Source organism: Bufo bufo, chromosome 2 (assembly GCF_905171765.1).
Source record: "Bufo bufo chromosome 2, aBufBuf1.1, whole genome shotgun sequence".
Lineage (NCBI taxonomy): Eukaryota > Metazoa > Chordata > Amphibia > Anura > Bufonidae > Bufo > Bufo bufo.
In genome coordinates, this window is record NC_053390.1 from 645600867 (window position 1) to 645621423 (window position 20557).

Here is a 20557-nt window from a genome sequence, read left to right on the forward strand (position 1 = left end):
CAGAAGAGGCACGAATTTGCTACAGCCTTCTATCCACACCACATCTAGTGGTCTTTCAGCCCTCTATCCACACCACATCTAGTGGACCTTCAGCCCTCTATCCACACCACATCTAGTGGACTTTCAGCCCTCTATCCACACCACATCTAGTGGACCTTCAGCCCTCTATCCACACCACATGTACTGGTCTTTCAGCCCTCTATCCACACCACATCTAGTGGACTTTCAGCCCTCTATCCACACCACATCGTCTTTCAGCCCTCGTCCACACAACATTAAGTGGTCTTTATGCCCTCTATCCACACCACATGTGCATGTCTTTATGCTATCTATCCAGACCACATCTACATGACTTTCAGACCTCTATCTGTAATGACCCCAAGTTCAACTACCCTTTTTGCACTGCTTCGGACCACTTCACGTCTGGGATCCACGGATATCCAGGTAGGAACACCGTGACACATGTATACAACATCTACAGAAACTGTAGGGCACTCTACGCCACGCTGGCAATCCTATCCTGGGTACCAACACTACTATCTACAAAGGGGACTCCATGTCCTCGTTGCTTAACTGCAACTGGCGTCACGTTTACTTGCTCTATAAGAGGGACATATTTCGTAGAATCCTCCTAAGGGGTAAGCGATACCCCAGGTGCTTAGTGGGCCCGTAGCATATCCACACCATATCTACATGTCTTTCTTTTGGCATCGATTTTGACCCCAAATGATGCCCAGGCATCACCATGGTTTGGCTGGTGAGGCCCCAAAAGAAAATAAAGCTTGAAAAGCCTTCTCTACTAAAGTAGATATTCAACAACAATATTGACTACAGTTGAAGTCATAAGGTTACATACAGCACAATCATTAAATTAGTTTTTTCACAATTTGAACCCAATACACATGAACATGTGACAGCCGAACCCAATTTGCGGATCTGCAAAACACAGGCACCAGCTGTGTGCACCCCACATCGCAGTGTGGACCCACTGATTTCAGTTTTGCAGCAGAGACCCAGAAGCCCTTCTGTGTGCTTCCCGGTCCGTGCCTCAGGACATGCTCCATCTTTGGCTGCATCTTAACGATTGTGGACCATTTGAAGTCAACAGGTCCGCCCCCCGATGTGGGTTGCACACGGCTAGTGCCTGTATTTTGCGGATCCACGGTCCACAAAATAGGCACGGCCATCACACATTCGTGTGAATGCGCCCTAAGTTACTGGAATTTTGTCCCTTTCCTTCTGACAAAACTGCTGTAACAGAGTCAGATTTGTAGGTCTCCTTGAATTGTGAAAAACTGAATGAATGAAATGTATGTAAAGTCATGACCCAAGTTGTTTCTTATGAGCTTCACAAGCTGAACAACACTATGAAAACTTTGCATTAGTTATCGTGTAGTAATCCTGCGGATACAGCACACATTAAAAGGGTATTCCAGAGTACTTATCGTGTAGTAATCCTGCGGATATAGCACACATTAAAAGGGTATTCCAGAGTACTTATGTAGTAATCCTGCGGATACAGCACACAATAAAAGGGTATTCCAGAGTACTTATCGTGTAGTAATCCTGCGGACACAGCACACATTAAAAGGGTATTCCAGAGGCAACAAGTTATCCACTGAATATGAGATAACCTCTAGATCTGCAGGAGTTTGACCGCCGAGACCTCCACCATCTTGAGAACGGGGCCATCCTGTGTTCCCCCCAATGAATGGAGCGGTGGTCGAACATGTGCCCTGCTGCTCCATTAAAGGGGTATTCAGACCCCTTATTTTTACCCAGGCAGCTCCGATGCGCTCCCTTGCCCTGCGCTAGATCGCGCAGGGCACGGGCTCTTTTGTTTTCAATAACACACTGCTGGGCGGAAACTTCCGCCCCGCAGTGTTTTCGGTGACCTCACCGGCTCTAAAGGGCAGGCTTTAGCGCTGCCCTAACCGTTTTACTGGCTAGGGCAGCGCTAAATCCCACCCATCAGTGCCAGTGACGTCACCGGGCTTCCTGGCAGCCCCATGGAGAGCACGGTACGTCACCGGAACTCCTAAAAATGCATTTGCCCTGTGCGATTTAGCGCAGGGCAAAGGAGAGCATCAGAGCATGAACTGCTCCGATGCTCAAGTCAGGGGGGCTGCCTGGGTGAAAATGGAGAGATGTCCGGGTTCAGAGCTGAACCCGGACAAGCCCTTTAAGTTATCTCCTATTCATTGTATGTAGCAAGTTGTAGTCACAACTCTGCAGCATTAAAAGCTGAAATCTCCCAGTGCTCCTTGCTGGTCAAATAACTTCACAGATCAAGCTCTGCACCCATGGATCATCTGAAATCAATCTGAATTCTAGTCTAGTTGGGATATACACTTTTCAGATAATCAAGTAACAATGAGTATCAGAAGTATGTTTATTCTTATTGATTGCTCTTCAATGGCTGGATCAATACGCCACATTCATATCTATCTAAGTATAGAAAGAGGAGGCTTCGATGCAATCGGCACCTTTCCGCTGCATGTTAAACCGGCTCACACAATGCCATGAATAATTTAGCTCACAGAAACTTCACATGTGCCGGGTACTATAAGCCGACCACTGGCATTTTCACTTCAAATTTGTACACTCTTTAGTCAACACGCTTCATCTGCATTTCTAACACCTGCTTCAGTCATCTGTGAAGAGCCGTTATGAACAAATTTCCCTTTCATCTTTATACTGTCCATCTAGAACGCATACACAAAAATTTATACAGGAGAACGTAATTATTTAGCTTTTACGCGGGTGACACGGGTCTAGTCACGGAAATATTTTGATCATTTCTTGAAAGAAAATGGTTATTCAATGGGATAATACCTAAAACACGCATGCTTTTTATCTTCTGAAATCAAACGTGTAATAGTTTTTCTTATGCTGATGATCATTAATAAAACATGAGACAGAGGCCGAGCTGCGTTTCATTGTTGAAATATGCTAAAGCGCTTTCACAATGGTCTATGTTTCAATATATATAATGTACATATGTTCAGCCTTAGGCTACTTTCACACTAGAGTTTTTTGCGGATCCGTCATGGATCTGCAAAAACGCTTCAGTTACAATAATACAACCGCATGCATCCGTCATGAACTGATCCTGTTGTATTAGGTCTTCTATAGCCATGACAGATCAGTCATGAACTCTATTGAAAGTCAATGGGGGACGGATCCGTTTTCTATCGTGTCAGAGAAAACGGATCCGTCCCCATTGACTTACATTGTGTGCCAGGACGGATCAGTTTGGCTCCGCTTTGTCAGGCGGACAACAAAACGCTGCAGGCAGCGTTTTTGGTGTCCGCCTCAAGAGCGGAATGGTGACAGAACGGAGGCAAACTGATGCATTCTGAGCGGATCCTTTGCCATTCAGAATGCATTAGGGCAAAAAAATCTGTTTTCAACCGCTTGTGAGAGCCCTGAACGGATCTCAGAAACGGAAAGTCAAAGATGTATACCGCAATAGGGAGTACATTCTGCCCTTCTGCCTTTGACCAACTCTAGAGCTAAAACCTCTATTGTTTGTAACGTCACCTGGGCAGAATGATAACAGATTACTCATTTCTATGGGACCTCACCATTGCTAGGGATAAAGGCTCCAAGGTTTGGATGCAAGTCTGCTGTAGTACCACTTTTAGCCATCTGGAGGTGCAATATTTTTTTTGTTAGTAGAGTCTATAATTTAAGTTTTTTTTTCTGGAGTTCAATCTGATCAGTGGGGGGTCTCAGGATAGGTCATCAATATCAGATCGGCGGGGGTTGGACACCCAGCGCCCCTGCCGATCAGCTATATGAAGTGAAGGCGCGCGAAGTGCATGTGTGCCATCTCCTGTCTCTCTTCCTGCTCGCCATACACATAGCAGCAGCCAGAAGGAAGAGAGAAGGGAGACGGCACACGTGTGCGCCTTCCCTTCATACAGCTGATTGGCGGCGGTGCCGGGTGTCAGATCCCGCAGATCTGATAATGATGACCTATTCTGAGGATAGATCTATATTAAAAGCCTGGAGAACCCGTTTAAAGAGCATCCCTCACTCTGTAGTAGGGGTGGATCAGTGGGGTTTTATGCCGGGGAAAACTGCTGACATATACTTGAGACGTTTGTATACCAATCTCAGAGGGTCCTGGCATCACTGGATAATGAGAAAGCATTTGACTCAGTAGAATGGTAATTTATGTGGGCTACACTTGAACGGATGTGCTTCCCCCGGAACTTTCTTCGCTGGTTGCAACTACTATATAGGTCCCCGACAGCTAGGGTCAATGTAAATGGGTATGTCTCTGACTCCTTTCCCCTTGGCAAGGGCACCAGACAGGGTTGTCCTCTTTCCCCCGATAATGGAGCCCTTATCCCTACTCATTTCTTCTAACTCATCTATAGAAGGTTGGGAGGTGGCGGGTATAACTGAGAAACTTTCCCTCTATGCAGACGACATGTTGGTATACCTGGCGAACCCAGGAAACTCTCCGAATGTCCTCTTGGACACAGTAGAGGAGTTTGGTAGTTTTTCTGGTCTGCGGGTGAATTGGGCTAAATCGAGTCTTTGCTTGATAGAGGACTTTGATCCTATTAAGATTTCATTCTAGTCTAAACTCCAAGTAGAACAGTTTAAATATTTGGGGATTATTATCCATAGGGAGGCCGCAAACTTAACAGCTTAATGTAGTTCCCACAATGGAATATATTACTGGGAAAATCGAGGCCTGGGAGAATTTGCCACTGACTTTGAGAGGCCGCCTTAATGTTATAAAGATGATCCTCCTACCCAAGTTGTTATATCTATATAGGGCGGCACCGCTGGCACTACCGAAGAGACACTTTGCACTTATGGATAAGAGGTTTACCCCTTTTTCTATGGCGCAAACTCTGTCCCAGAATAGCGAGGCATACCCTTTAGGCGTCATATAGGCGGTGAGGTCAGGCACTGCCGAATCTTTCTATCTACTATGCGGCAGTACAGCTGAGTTATGTGGCGTAGTGGATTACAGCCGAAGCAAGCAATCCAGCAATGGTGTTGGAAGCTGCTCTAGTGGTTTCCTATGAGGCCCTTACGAACCTAGTGTATAGAAAGGGAGCCTATGCAGCGTGTCATTATACCCCTACTATCGCTGCTACAGTGGCGATCTTGGGTCAAGGATGGAGAGATGGTCGCCATATGTGCCGATATGGAGAAATAAAGATTTGTCTGAACTATTCTCTCGCGCAGACTTTGAATTTTGGCCCCAGAAAGTCCTGCGATATCTCACACAACTTTGTGACAAGGGTTTATTCAGGTCTTTTAATAGTATGAAACAGGAATTGTATTTAAGAGTAGAGTAGAAGACACTTGTGCTGCCGTAGGGTACTCACTGCAACTGATGTGTGCACCAGAGATGCCGCTGCTTGGTATTGGGGGTGAGTGTCCCGCCAAATCTCACCATTGGTAAGTCACTAATAACTAAACCTGCTGGTAGAATACAGGCGCTGGCATAGTGAGGAAAAAAGGATAATACATATAAATATACAGGGCTCTAATTAGGACATACAATGATATTTCCTAATAGCTGGTGGCAGTATCACTACCTGTATTAGTTTAGTTGGTGATCATTCAGTAGTGTGGTCCTGTTGTTCCAAGTAGCGCTGTACAGATCTAGCAGAACGCTTCTTGCTCTAACTCCCACCTAGCGCGCTGCTCCGGCAGGTAGCAAGCACACGCTTGAAGGAGCCTGCAGGGATGTGACGTCTGGGATCCCTGAAGCAGGAACCCATAGGTTCAGAAACGCATTGGATGGAAACTTGTCCTTTGGAGGCACCCAGAGCGAAGTTGTGACGTCACACGAAGACGCTGCTGGACTCATCCTTGCAGGCTCCTCCACGCGTGTGCTTGCTACCGGCCGGAGCAGCGCGTGCGAGGTGTGAAAGCAAAAAGCGTCCAATTAGATCTATACAGCGCTTCTTGGAACAACGGGACCACACTACTGAACGATCGCCAAATAATACAGGTAGTGATACGGCCACCAGCTATTAGGAAATATCATAACCTAATTAGAGCCCTGTATATTTATATGTATTATCCTTTTATCCTCACTATGCCAGCGCCGGTATTCTACCAGCAGGTTTAGCTATTAGGAATTTCATTTACCCCAACACTGCCTGTATAGCTACTTCCAGCTCAGGCATGCCTATTCAATTTGGTAAAGGTCCGCTGAGACTGGAATGTCGCCCTATAGAGGCGGTGGTGAGAAGCACTCAATTAGGTATACCGGTGTCCACTTTATATGCGACACTAATGGCCGAGCAAGATTCTCCACTTGACCAAATGGAAACACGATATAGTGGATTTAGAGGCCTCTCATGTGAGAGAACTAACACATGGAGGTCCACAGTTGTTATCGCCATGGACCAACATACAGTTGAAATGGCTGAATAGGGTAAACTACCGAGTCCCCAATGTACACGCTGCGGGCATGATAGTGGCCGCTTCTTTCACATGGTGTGGCAGTGCCCGATTATCCAGAGTCTTTTGGGACTAGTTAATGATGTTATCCCCAATAAATATGGTAAGACAGGTTACTTCTGTACTATGCAAGGAAAACCATTCTTCTGAATTGGAAGACCCCCAAAATTCCCACCAAACATTGGATACAATTAGTTAACTCTGATTTAGAACTATACAAGCTTGTCTATGAACATAGGGGGATCCCTGACCGATTCCTTAAAATCGAGGATCCTTGGATTAATGCTCAAACAGTAATACCTTGAATGTGTAGGATTCTCTTCCGCTTGCTCAGTTTGAATTTGCGCTGCTTGGAGTGCAGCAGGAGAAACACTGAGCAAGCTCCAAGACCAGAAGATACAGCGAAGACAAGAGAATACAGGTCTCGCTGCTAGGAGATCAACACTAGAAGACTAGTAATGTTAATTTAGGGGGAAGGACAGAAGTTGAAGGGATAATAACAAACTGGTGCTCCAATGGCTCTGGCCTGCCCCTCGGTGCTTCAGTTAGGTGATTTGCATATTAAAAAAATTCAGTTTTCTCAATAATGGCCCGCGAAGAATCATAAGGGTATTATTATCAGCATGATATGCCTAGTTTAATAGCACTGATTGTGCCGACACGTGCTCTTTACATCAGCATTTCATTAAATAAACATATTACTATACAATATAAATATCCTTTTACTATAAGTATATTACTCATAGTGGGTAATAACTATATTATATAACAAAAATATGAGTAAATGGAACTGCATTACTCAGCAGGCATCAGTGAACCTGAAACCGTTATTTTCTTTGCTTAGAAATAATAATTGCCATAGTGTTCGTGGTAGACATTTACTCTAGGGTTGGTCGCTGTTTTTAGCTAGCAAGAATCAAAGCAACTCCCTGGTTGTGGGGGCACAAAATATTTGCATTATGCCAAATAAAAGTAGCAGAATTGGAGACTGATAGTCCTAACATGAGAAATAAGCAGATCCTCACTGGCAGAGCAGGCTGGGCTTATTGGTTTACACGGCAGATTCCTACTAATTTCATATAATATAATGAAATGCACAGCAAAAAAAATCAAATGAACATTGATTGAAAATGTTGGTATAGTTAAAAAAAAAAATAATAATTTAGTAGTAGCCATTCTTTCAGTAATTGAATTTGTTCAAAACATTTACATCTCACAGAGAGTGACAATACAATGGAACAAATGTCTGGGCTGTACAAATGAGAACTATATAGTGACCAGTACCAATTCTAATCCAATTTCCTTTAGTCACTGTACTTTTAATAAACTGTACAGGTGCATCTTAATAAATTAGAATATCAAAAAGTTAATTTATTTCATGAAATCCCAAAAGCCAGTATCTCAGAAAAATAGAATTTTTGAAATAAGTTAGGTTTCCTAAGGGTACTTCCACACTAGCGTTTTTCTTTTCCGGTATTTAGTTCCGTCACAGGAGCTCAATACCGGAAAAAAACTGATCAGTTTTATCCTAATGCATTCTGAATGGAGAGCATTCCGTTCAGGATGCATCAGTTCAGTCCCTCTTACGTTTTTTGGGCGGAGAAAAAACCGCAGCATGCTGTATTTTTCTCTCCGGCTAAAAATCCTGAACACTTGCCATAATGCCGGATCTGGCATTAATTTCCATTGAAATGTATTAGTGCCGGATCCGGCATTAAAATTGCCGCATTGACGGATCCTTTCCACGCATGCGCAGACCTTTAAATCTTTGAAAAAAATAAATACTGGATCAGTTTTTCCGAAAGACACCGGAGAGACGGATCCGGTATTTCAATGCATTTGTCAGACGGATCCGCATCCGGATCAGTCTGACAAATGCCATCCGTTTGCCGGATCTGCCTGCCAGAATCCTCTGCCGCAAGTGTGAAAGTACCCTTAGTCTTTAAATGGACCCTTAGTCTTGTTCAGTAAGCTACACAATCATGGGGAAGACTGCTGACTTGACAGTTGTCCAGAAGACAGTCATTGATACCCTCCACAAGAAGGGTAAGTCACAAAAGGTCATTGCTAAAGAAGCTGGCTGTGCTGTATCCAAGCATATTAATGGAGAATTGAGTGGAAGGAAAAATTGTGGTAAAAAGCTGCACAAGCAACAGGGATAACTGCAGCATTAAAAGGATTGACAAGAAAAGGCCATTCAGGAATTTGAGGGAGATTCACAAGCAGTGGACTGTGGCTGGAGTCAATGCTTTATTTCCAGGACATGGGCTACAACTGTCGCCACTCAGAGACAAAGTCAGAAGCGTCTTACATGGGCTAAGGGGAAAAAGGACTGGGCTGTTGGTCAGTGGTCCAAATTCCTGTTTTCAAATTAAAGTAATTTTGCTTTTAATTTGGAAATTAAGGTCCCAGAGTCTGGAGGAAGAGTGAAAAGGCACACAGTTTCAGGAGACCCAGTGTGAAATTTCCACCGTCACTGATGGTTTGGGGAGCCATGTCATCTGCTGGTGTTGGTCCATTGTGTTATATCAAGTCCAAAGTCAGCGCAACGATCTTTCAGGAAATGTTAGTGCACTTCATGCTTTTCATACTTACCTCTGCTGACACGCTTTATGGAGATGTTGATTTAATTTTCCAGCAGGACTTGGCACCTGCCCACACTGCCAAAAGTACCAATACCTGGTTTAATAACCACAGAATCACTGTGCTTGATAGGCCAGCAAAGTCGCCTGACCTAAACCCCATCGAGAATCTATGGGGTATTGTCAAGATGAAGATGAGACACTCGACCCAACAATGCAGACGAGCTGAAAGCAACCTGGGCTTCCATAACATCTCAGCAGTGCCACAGGCTGATCGCCTCCATGCCACGCCGAATTAATGCAGTAATTCATGCAAAAGGAGCCCGAACCAAGTACTGAGTGCATATACTGTACAGACTTTCCAGTAGGTCAATATTTCTGTATTAAAAATAAGACCAATTAAAAAATTATATAATATTCTAATTTTCTGAGATACTAAGATTTGGGTTTTCAACAGCTGTAAGCCATAATTATCAACATTAAAAGAACTAAACACTTAAAAATAGATCACTCTGTGTAGTGAGTCTATATAATATATTAGTGTCACTTTTTGAAATAATTTACTGAAATAAATTAATTTTGACGATATCCTAATTTATTCAGATGCACCTGTATATGAAACTTCCTAATATATCTTATCAGAGAAAAATGCTTTTTGTTGGAAGTACATCAACCATTTAAATACACCTTTATAGAGGTTGTCCAAGATTAGAAAAGGACCCACGTTTTTCTCAAACACTGTAACTCTCTTGAAATTTGCTTGCTATTGCAGCTCAGCCACATTCACTTGAATAGGGATGAGCTGCATTACCAGGCACAACCCATGGACAAGTGCGGTGCTGTTTCTTTTGCTACATTTTACTATCTTTGGACTCCATTACAAGACAGTATTGTATTCCGTACAACTGGGTTCATTTATCAAACTGGTGTAAAGTAGAACTGGCTTAGTTGCCCATAGCAACCACTCGGATTTCACCTTTCATTTTCCAAAGGAGCTGTCAAAAATGAAAGGTGGAATCTGATTGGTTGCTATGGGCAACTAAGCCAGTTCTACTTTATATCAGTTTGATAAATGACCCTGAATATGCCTACAGTATTAGGCTAGTCCACATCCAATCCAATGGGCTCCATCAGCCTGACAAAGGCTAAAAGACTTTGCCTTTAAGATTTGGCCAGTATTCCAATAAAAAATGTGTGGAATAGTGTAGTAGACTGCCAATACATACAATAGTATGCAACCAAAAACCCTTTTTTCCTCAAAATTAGGTCCTATGTATGATGTATCTGCCATATGCCCACGCATGGGGATTTCCTGCAGGCTACGCCAAATCTGTACGCTGGGAAGATCTTGTTGTGGCAAGTTATCGCCTATCCTCTGTCCACTGGATATGGGATAACTATAAGATCGGTGGGGGTCCTACTGCTGATCATGAGAACAGGGACCCTGTACCACTCGGAGCCCTGCAAAATGAGCAGCAGGTCGGGCACGTGCATTGCCGATCAACTCATCTGCATCGGAGTTCCGAAGACTGCTAAGCCCTGTATTTGGCTGTCTCTAAAAGTTTTGTAGAGCTTAAAGGAATAACTTGTCACAACCAGAATACCCCTTTAACATGATGTAAGCAGAGCCTTATCTGTTCTGTTCCCTTCACGCCTACAGTACCAGTGATTATAATAGAGGAAAGACACGGTGTGTTATATCACTGACTTCCAGGTGGAGAATCTGTATTCTATGGCTTCCTGCAAATGTATTACATGACTACTCCATCTTGTATAGGGAATTACTGCAAATAGATAAAACTGTAACAAGCTATACATCTTAATGCAGACAGCTGTTGTGTCTGAGAACCTTGCAGATGTTGCCCCGGTCAGATTTGACCTCCCAAGATGCGGCAAAGCTCTATAATCATAAATCATCTTAATGTCACAACAGTCTTAACCTGTTGGGGACACAGGGCGTACAGGTACGCCCTGATGTCCCAATACTTAAGGACAAAGGGCGTACCTGTACGCCCTGTGTATTTCCGATCAATGCCACGCGGGGGGCAGTGATCGGAACAGAGTGCCTGTTGAAATCATTCAGCAGGCACTCTGTGACAATGCCCCGTATCGGCGATCGCAGCAAACCGCAGGTCAATTCATACCTGCGGTTTGCTGCGTTTCCGGGTTATTCGGGTCTCTGGTGACCCAATAACCCGGAATAGGATGGTGATCGGTGGTGTGATAATACACCACCAATCACCATCCTTAGATCCTGAGAGGCGATGGTGACATCACCTCTCAGGATCGCTTACGATTGGCTGCACGGGCTGGAGGGGCGGTTGAATACCCCTAGCTCTGCCTCCTCCTCCTCCACACTGCGTCCTGGAGCGTGGAGAGAGGAGCCTCGTGGAGCCCAGCACCCCCAATCTTTGCCCAGCACCCCCCACCGGTACTTAGGGACAGCTTAGATTAGGCAGGGAGATTAGGGAGAGTTTGGGGGGGGGGGGGGGGTCGGGAGTTTTTATTTTTTTCAGCAAACTCAGCTGTGTGACCCTAGACCCCCCCCCCCCCCCCCCAGGGGTGCTGCAGCTTTCTATTTTTTGTGTGCGTGCGCTGACTGTGGCTGACACTCTTAGCGTCCGGCCACTGTTAGCGCATCGCCCACCCCACCGCTGATCAGTTTCGGACCGCTGATCAGCGAGATTGAATTTTTTTTTTCCGTTTTTTTTTGTCACCTTACATCACAAAAAGTGTAATAGCAAGCAATCAAAAAGTCATATGCACCCCAAAATAGTGCCAATAAAACCGTCCCCTCATCCTGCAAAAAATTAGCCCCTACTTAAGACAATAGGCTAAAAACAAAAAAACAAAAACTGACAAAAATTCTTTGCTTAAAAAAGGATATTATAGTGTAAAACCTAAATAAAAAAATAAAAGTAGACATTAGGTATTGCCGCGTCCGTACGAATCTGCTCAATAAAAATAACATGACCTAACACTTGTTTTGTTACTGGAAAAAAAATGGATTAAAATGGAAAATTTGCCCAAAAATTTTAATTCTAAAATTTCATCTCCATTTGCCAATAACCTAAAGGGTTAAAAAAGTTTGTAAAATAAGTTTTAAATACCTTGAGGGCGTGTAGTTTCCAAAATGGGGTCATTTATGGGTGGTTTCTATTATGTAAGCCTCACAAAGTGACTTCAGACCTGAACTGGTCCTTAAAAAGTGGGTTTTGGAAGATTTCGGAAAAATTTCAAGATTTGCTTCTAAACTTCTAAGCCTTGTAACGTCCCCAAAAAATAAAATGGCATTCCCAAAATGATCCAAACATGAAGTAGACATATGGGGAATGTAAATTAATAACTATTTTTGGAGGTATTACTATGTATTATAGAAGTAGAGAAATTGAAACTTGGAAATTTGCAAATGTTTTCAAATTTTTGGTAAATTTTGTATTTTTTTTATAAATAAAAATGCATATTTTTTTTTACTCCATTTTACCAGTGTCATGAAGTACAACATGTGACGAAAAACAAACACCGAATAGCCTGGATAAGTAAAAGCGTTTTAAAGTTATTCACACATAAAGTGACACTGGTCAGATTTGCAAAAAATGGCCTGGTCCTTAAGGCGTTAATGTATAAAGTGTAATCATACTGCCATGGTAAATGGAGAGGAGCGCCACTGTGTGGTTTTAGCAGTGCCAAGGCAGCCATGCCGCACACAGAGCAGACATTCTTCTCCCCCTAGGGACATTCATATCCTTGCTGCCAGGACCAGCCCCTTTGATAACTAGCTATGCTGAATTACTCAAACGCTATCAAATTTTATTAAAACCTCATCAAGGGGAGAAATCAAATCACTTATTAAGCTCTACAATTATTGTAAAGCGAGCAGTTTAAATGAGAGGAGAAGATAATGACATTACTGGCTCAACTTAAAGAAATTCTCAACGGTACTATCCTGAGATATTCTGTTGGCCTGAAATTTATGTAAATTGAATTCATCCATAATTAGTTATTACCCGCTGAATAAAAAAAAAAAGAAATGTTTTCTAAAACAATTAGTTCATAAAGGCAATGCATTTTAATACGGGGTGGGTATTATTTAAAAAGATAAATTAACATTTTGTAATAAAAAAAATTTTGAACATTTGCGTATTTTACCATCTCAAGCACAATACCATCAGGTCAGCAAAAATATCTGTGGAAAGCCATACCAATAAAGTTAAGTACAGAAAAAACTACAACAGATTATTTCCAGTGGTCTGGGAAGCTGCTAGAACATAAAGCTTTGAAATCAACTGAAAGGGTCAAAAAGTCACATAAATCTTCACAAAGAGAAGGTAATCGATAAGGTAATATGGGTTTATATGTCACGTCTGTGGCTGGGGCTTGTGTACATTCCACAGTCACCTAATCTCAGAGTGCAAACAAGAGTTATGTGTGTGCAGGACAGACGTGCAACTGCATCTTAGGTGAAGAGGGTCCCGGTCTTGTCATTCCGGAGGTCAAGTCCCTGCTGAACAGCTACAAATAACCAGCCGATACCTCAATCTGTGAGTAATAATCCAAAGATAAAGAATCTATTTATAAAATTCTTTAGTTTGCCAGTGTACATTTTTCATGACATGCTTGGGAGATCACCCATGTTCATACTCCGGTTATACCTTTTGATTTCATTAAATTGGTTCTCCAGGCTTTACAGGACTTTCTTCTGTCCTATGGAAGAAAGATAGTAAGCACTTACCCCTCCACAACACTAAAACAGGCTGCAGGCTCTTCTGCTTGGTTCCTTACTGGACGTGTGCCCTTCTTTTCCTGTTCAGAGACATAACAGTAAGTGCACCTGAACATGAAGAGAAGGGCACACATCGGTTCTGGTCCCAAGCAGAAGAGCCCAAGGTCTGTGCAAGAGAGATGGTGGTACGATGGAGGGGTAATGCAATGGAGTGTGGCGGAGCTCACCTGAATCACCACCAGTGGAAGCCCGGAAAAAACGCCAGGAACCAGGCATAGACGAAAGCAACAAAAGAAGGCAATCCAGCTTCCAGGATGGCAGTAGTAAACGTGATAATCTTTATTTCATGGGTGCAGAATAAAATCCAACATGTACATCTACGCGTTTCGGATAGTCAGGTTCTGATCCTTACTCATGACCAGGATCAGTCATGTCATGAGTAAGGATCAGAACCTGACGATCCAAAACGCGTAGATGTACATGTTGGATTTTATTCTGCACCCATGAAATAAAGATTATCACGTTTACTACTGCCATCCTGGAAGCTGGATTACCTTCTTTTGTTACGATGGAGGGGTAAGTACTAATTAGACTAGCTTTCTTCCACAAGAAAGTCCTAAAAAGCCTGGAGAACCCGTTTAAGGTAGAGAGGGTGCCAGATTTGGACAATCCCAATTTAGAATGAGGTCTTCCAAATGACAAGCTAATCAAGGTGGTTCCGTCACTGAGATTTGCAAGAAAGGGTTGGCATTTAAAACGAGTTGTCCAGTTTTAAAAAACAAACTTGACTTGACTCGGGAAATGCCTGAAATGAAGAATAGACCATTACTTAGCAGATCCCACGCTGCCACTCCAGTTCTCCCAGCTGGGCTTTGTTGACCGGGCTGCAGCGGTGACAACACGTGAGCACTACACCCAACCACTGGCCTAAATACACCTTTTGTACTTCATATTGTGTGTACTCTGGAAAGGATCCTTTGTTTTTAGAGACTCTTGTTTCACATTTCCTCATTGCCATAAGTTCCCATTTCCTGTTACCTATTGATTGGCAGCATGTTCCACATTGCCATACACAATTTATATATCACTCCTATCATTACACCCTTGTATGCAGTGGAGCTCACAACCTAATTTTTAGAGTATAAGGTTAATCCACGGCACTCCAATTCTTGTGCAAATTTTTTACATTTTATTTAGTTTGCAGATTATCTTAGTTTAAAAACATCCAGAGTAAATAATTAGTATGTAGCCACATAAATCATAATTTCCGGACGTTTCGGTCTGGTGTGACCTTCCTCAGCTGGGTCTTAGTGGCGGGGCAGTAGGTGTGACGCTGGATGGATTGGATTCAAGGTGTGCGGAGTACACATTTTTTCAATCTAATTTTTAGAGACACAAGTGTACACCAGGACCACTAGCGTGAAGGAACCTGCACACAGTACAGATTTGCATGCAGAAAATCTAAGTGAAAACAGCAAGAAAAGTGCACTAAAAAACAACATAAACCAAATTTTTTATTTTTTTTTGCGTATTTGAACAACTCTATTGAAGTCTATGGAAAAACCACATCAGCCATGGAGCCGCACAAACTGGCACGCCACAGATTTTAAAAGCAGGATGGTAGCTCAATTTCTACCCTTACAAAGTACGCACCGTGTACATGAATTTTGGCAAATCTCACTCCACTAGATGGGACCATACCCTTTACTCATTACACTCTCCAAACTTTTTAATTCCAAAGCATATTCACTCAAAAGTAAAAATGTTCCACTTTCCACTTTTGACTCCACTTTTTTTTGCTTTTTCACAATTTTCCCTTGCGTATATGATAACTGGGCAAGGCCTCTTTCACACTGGTGTGTGCGCCCCGTGGTCGTGCTGCGGCCCGCAATGCACAACCACAGTCCGTGGAGCAGCCGCAGTGGATCGGGTACCCATTCGCTTGAATGGGTCCACGATCCGGACGTTCTGCAAAAAGATAGAACATGTCCTATCTTTTTGCGGAACAGAAGTACGGGACAAAACCCCACGGAGGCACTCCGTAGTGCTTCCGTAGGGTTCCGTTCTGCACCATTCCGCATCTCCGGATTTGCGGACCCATTCAAGTGAATGGGTCCGCATCCGTGATGCCGAATGCCCACGCAACGGCGCCCGTGTATTGCGGATCCGCAAATGCGGTCCGCAATACGGCAACGGGGCGCACACGCCAGTGTGAAAGAGGCCTAAGTGGTAGATCCACCAATATCAGAGGTAGCTTTGCTATTCAGGATTCTAAGAAAGCAGGCTGAGCAGAGCCATTACAAAAACCTTTCTAGAGATATATCTACAATATGACAGCTTGATGTTTACAGATTTGTTTTAAGGAGGAATAAAATGGGGGTCCAGGTTGGCGATGGATTACATGGAGTGACATGAACTCCATTTGTACTAAGGGCTATCACAAAATCAGTAAGACCAAATGGCGACACACGAAGGGCTCATGCACACGGAACGGACATACGGACACGGAATGCACACAGAGTCATTTCCGTTTTTTTCATGCCCCATTGAAATGGATGGTTCTGTATATGGCACAAAATGGAAGAAATGTTTGTGTGCATGAACCCTAACATATAGACACAAACTAGGCTCACATGTTTTCTTTCTTTATACACACATTGAAGCCACATATCCTGGCTGGGATCAAGCAGCTTTATTTCTTCTAGACATTAGTAATTGCTGTTGTATGTATTACATAGCTCTGGAGAAAAAGTAATTTGGACACATACCGGTGGGCAGTAATTACCATAGATACATAATATCCCACCAGCCAAAGGACCTGGTGCATCCCTTTAAGCAAAAATCAATTTATGTGCCATAAAGCCAAACAATGAGTATATTAATCCTCTAGAGACACTCCAGCTGAGGTGGAAGACCCTCAATCATGTGCCTTGAGCTGTGGTCTACACCATTCTTGCGCTATTTCTTGCTATATAATGAATATCCAATACAGCTCATTAAGGACAATAAGATATTGACATGTGTCTTCATTATAACAGTTCACCGCAGGAAAGGCTTTTTAATACAATAGGGGAAGTGTTTGTATCTGGGGGGGAAACGCGCTGTGCAGCTGGGAGCCTACTGACTCCCGTCCACACTTTCTCCTCCGCTCTGCGGTTTGGCAGTGCACAAACACAATGACATTATGGGTCACTACACAAGATTGGAGATGTACTTACCAAAAAACTCCCAAATGCAGAATTAAATATAGCAGCGGCCTGTAGGAAAATAAGAAAATAACCTATTAATGCACTCCTATAAATGTAATATACAGGCATGAGAGCTATGGCCAAATTCATGAACGAATGGCACAGACATCCAAGTTTAGTTATATCAATATTATGCATGTTGGATTGGAAAAACCTGGGTTTGTCTAGGTCTAAAAGTGAAGGTTTTTTTTTTTTCCTTCAGAAAAGGCAACTCTGGTATTATGATTCATCCCTATTCAAGTGAATGGAGATAAGCTGTCATACTAGACATGGCCCATAGACGAGAGGTGGTGCGGTTCCTGCAAAATAAGTCATTATTTTTTACACTGGAAAGGTCACAAAATCGGTGGAAATATAAATTTTTTTTTTGCTTTCGTGGAAAACTCATCATTTTTCTTCAGCAAACAGAAGTACAATCTGTAGATGGCATAAAAGTAGATAGGCTGTCTAGATTCATCACAGTGTCTCAGGCTGGATGCTAAACGTGGTGCAGGGGTAGACACTTTGTCTAAAGGCCCCCATACACATTAATGGATTGTTGGCCAAACGCACCGAGAACGGCAGGTTCGTCCGACAGTCTAATGTGAGTGGGGAGCTGCCGACTCTCCCCTGATAGATGATGTCGGGGGTGAGAAGAATCAGGCAAAGTTAATATTTTTGCTCAACCTTTTGTTCTTGTGGGAGAGAATCCGTCCCCAGAAGGGTCTGACTGCAGCTTTCTCTGCTCTCTCCATAGAAAACACAGACGTTCGGCCAAGCTGGACATGTATGTGTATGGGGAAACCGTGAGGGATAACGGTCAGCCGAACGAATGTGTAAGAGCGCCCTAACTCTACTGTATACCAAATATTGGTCAATTTATTTGAGACAGAATTATACAATGCCACATCTTAGACCACCATCCAGACTTTTTCCTGTGAAGCTGTACCCCATTTCCACTAAGCCCTGCCCACTTGTCAAGTCAGAAAAAAAAAAAAAAAAAAGTGTACCAATTTTTGGACAGATTTTAGGTGCAGACACATTAGTAAATCTGTGCCACTGTTTGCTGAGAAGGTGATTAGACCTGTTCATCAATGGTCTCCATTGTGTAACACTGAGCCCAAGCAGCATGTGTGAAACTTGGGAGTGCTTTTTTTTTTTATATAGGATCACAGAACTTTTTACCATATTACTACCCCGAAATTTTAATAAGAATTATTGAACATAAGGGGAGATGTATCAAAACCGGTGTAAAGTAAAACTGACAGTTGCCCATAGCAACAAATCAGATTCGACCTTTCAATTTTCACAGCTCCTTTGGAAAATTAAATGATCAATCTGATTTATTGATTGCTTGGGGGAAATATGTCCGTTTTCCATTCCACCAGTTTTAATAAATCTCCCTCTTAGGCCTCATGCACACGACCGTTGTTCTAGTCTGCATCCGAGCCGCAGTTTTTTGCGGCTCGGGTGCGGACCCATTCACTTCAATGCCGTCCGCATCCGTTGCTCCGTTCCATATAAAACATGTCCTATTCTTGTCCGTTTTGCGGACAAGAATAGGCATTTCTACAATGGGCCGCCCGCTCCGTTACGCAAATTGCGGAAGGCACACGGACGCTTCTGTGTTTTGCGGATTGTCAAAAGACGGAATGGTCGTGTGCATGAGGCCTTAAACACTGAATTTTGGCCAGTTTAACAAAACATCCATAAAGTGTGAGAATAATGTTACTAGTCTAACATGTCATGTATGAAACCACCAAGATATCCCAGCAACATAGAGGTTATCTATTAAATGATGGTCATGGAATAATCCGAAGCATCCAAGATTTCACACTAAAAGGCCGCCTGCAGAATGCAGGCCGCAATGCACGAACACCGAACATGGGGCAGCCACAGCGGATCGCGGACCCATTCACTTTAATGGGTCCGTGATCCAGCAGTTCCGCAAAAAGATAGGACATGTTCAATCTTTTTGCTGAGCGGAAGTACGGGACGAAACACCACGGTAGCACTCTGTAGTGCTTCTGTTCTGTGCTTCCATTCCGCACCTCCGGATTTGTGGACCTATTGAAGTGAATGGGTCCGCATCCATGATGCGGTATGCACACGGAACGGTGCCCGTGTATTGCGGATCCGCAATACGGCCACAGGACACCTACAGTCGTGTGCAGGAGGCCAAACAATGACTTTAGGCCCTATTCACATGATAGTGAGAAACTATCAAAGAAGCATCCATGACAAATGGCCGTGAAAAACTGACAGTTTAACCGTCGTTAACACCTGTTTTTTTTTTGTTTTGTTTTGTTGTTTAGCTAAAACATTTTTTCTTGTCTTCCCTTCCAAACATTGATGCAATCTAGTGAGAGGATACTGCAATCCTGACAGCTCAATCTCATTATTCAAGTGTAAGTGCCTTTGCTTGAACAGAATTAAAGGCAATGTCCAGGATTGACTTTTTTAATTTTATTTCACCACCACCCAGCTGGACATGTGGAGGAAACTATACTTACCTGCTCCCAACTGTTTTATTTCTGTGGGTCCTAGAGTGTCTTCCTGAATGGACTGGGTCACATGCGTGGCTGCAGCCAATGACTGGCCTCAGCGGTGACATGCCCTCAAAGTCACACGTCCCTGCTGGGTCATGTGCACAATGCTATGCTCTTCTGTTGCCATCTTTACCAAAGCCTATCAAGGGTTCAAAAGAACGGTCATATTGTTACACCAATTCTACACCTACTATTATCATGAGGATTACATTTCAGATAACATCTTCCTCTCAAGGGAGCAGTAAACTGACAATGGGTTACCTAAATAGGTAGGAGGCTTAATCATTTTTGCTGACTCCTGCACTATACCATTTTCAATGGTATAGTGCTGCTGACATGAAAAAGAAAAAACAGCCCAAAAAAAAAAAAAAAAAAAAAGTTTTCTATGAAAATTGTTTTGAAAAATACCCTGTTGTGACGGAAGGGTTCATTCCAATTTTATTGTAGTTTCTGGCAAAATCACCAACATGTGACTTCTCAGCATGAACTTGTAGATGTGACTCCACTGACTTGTGTAGATTACGATGTCACTCTGATCTTTTTTTGTGCAGCATCACAACCCAAAAATCTCTCTGTATTTCTAGCCCGAGGCAGTCAACGGCTCTTCTGTTGCTGTGGGACAAGATATATCAAAATGCCCTGAAAACCTTTGACAATGCATGCTCGGAGATTTAAAAGACTAGTTGTATTTTGCTGAAGAACAGCCGCATCTACTAACACATGAAGCATTTCTCAGCAGTTTCATCGATAAACTGCTGATAGACATAGCTGGGGACCGGAGGGGACACATCTCTGTTCTTAGTTTTAGTGGATGCAGTGCTGAACAAATCAATTTAGAATCCGACCCCAGTAAGTGTACCGGAGGCTTCGGTGTCAGTGTATGAGCCACACAAGGCCCCTCCCCTCTGCTGTGCGGGATGGTCGTAGCAGTCTCCTGGTGGACGCCACAGCGGCACCAACAGGATTCTAAGTGGATTGTTTCAAAACCAAGGACAGAGGCCCGCTAAGTAGATAGGGGATAACGTCAAATTA

At 43.2% G+C, this 20557-nt stretch overlaps 1 protein-coding gene across 1 annotated transcript in view; it reads right to left on the reverse strand.

The window, feature by feature from the left end:
- Window positions 1-20557, reverse strand: part of SLC10A7 (solute carrier family 10 member 7) — a 251656-nt gene that overhangs the window by 126892 nt on the left and 104207 nt on the right. Inside the window, exon 5 of the mRNA XM_040418521.1 lies at window positions 16968-17006. Within this exon, the coding sequence (XP_040274455.1) occupies window positions 16968-17006 (39 nt within the window). The remainder of the gene's footprint in view (window positions 1-16967; window positions 17007-20557) is intronic.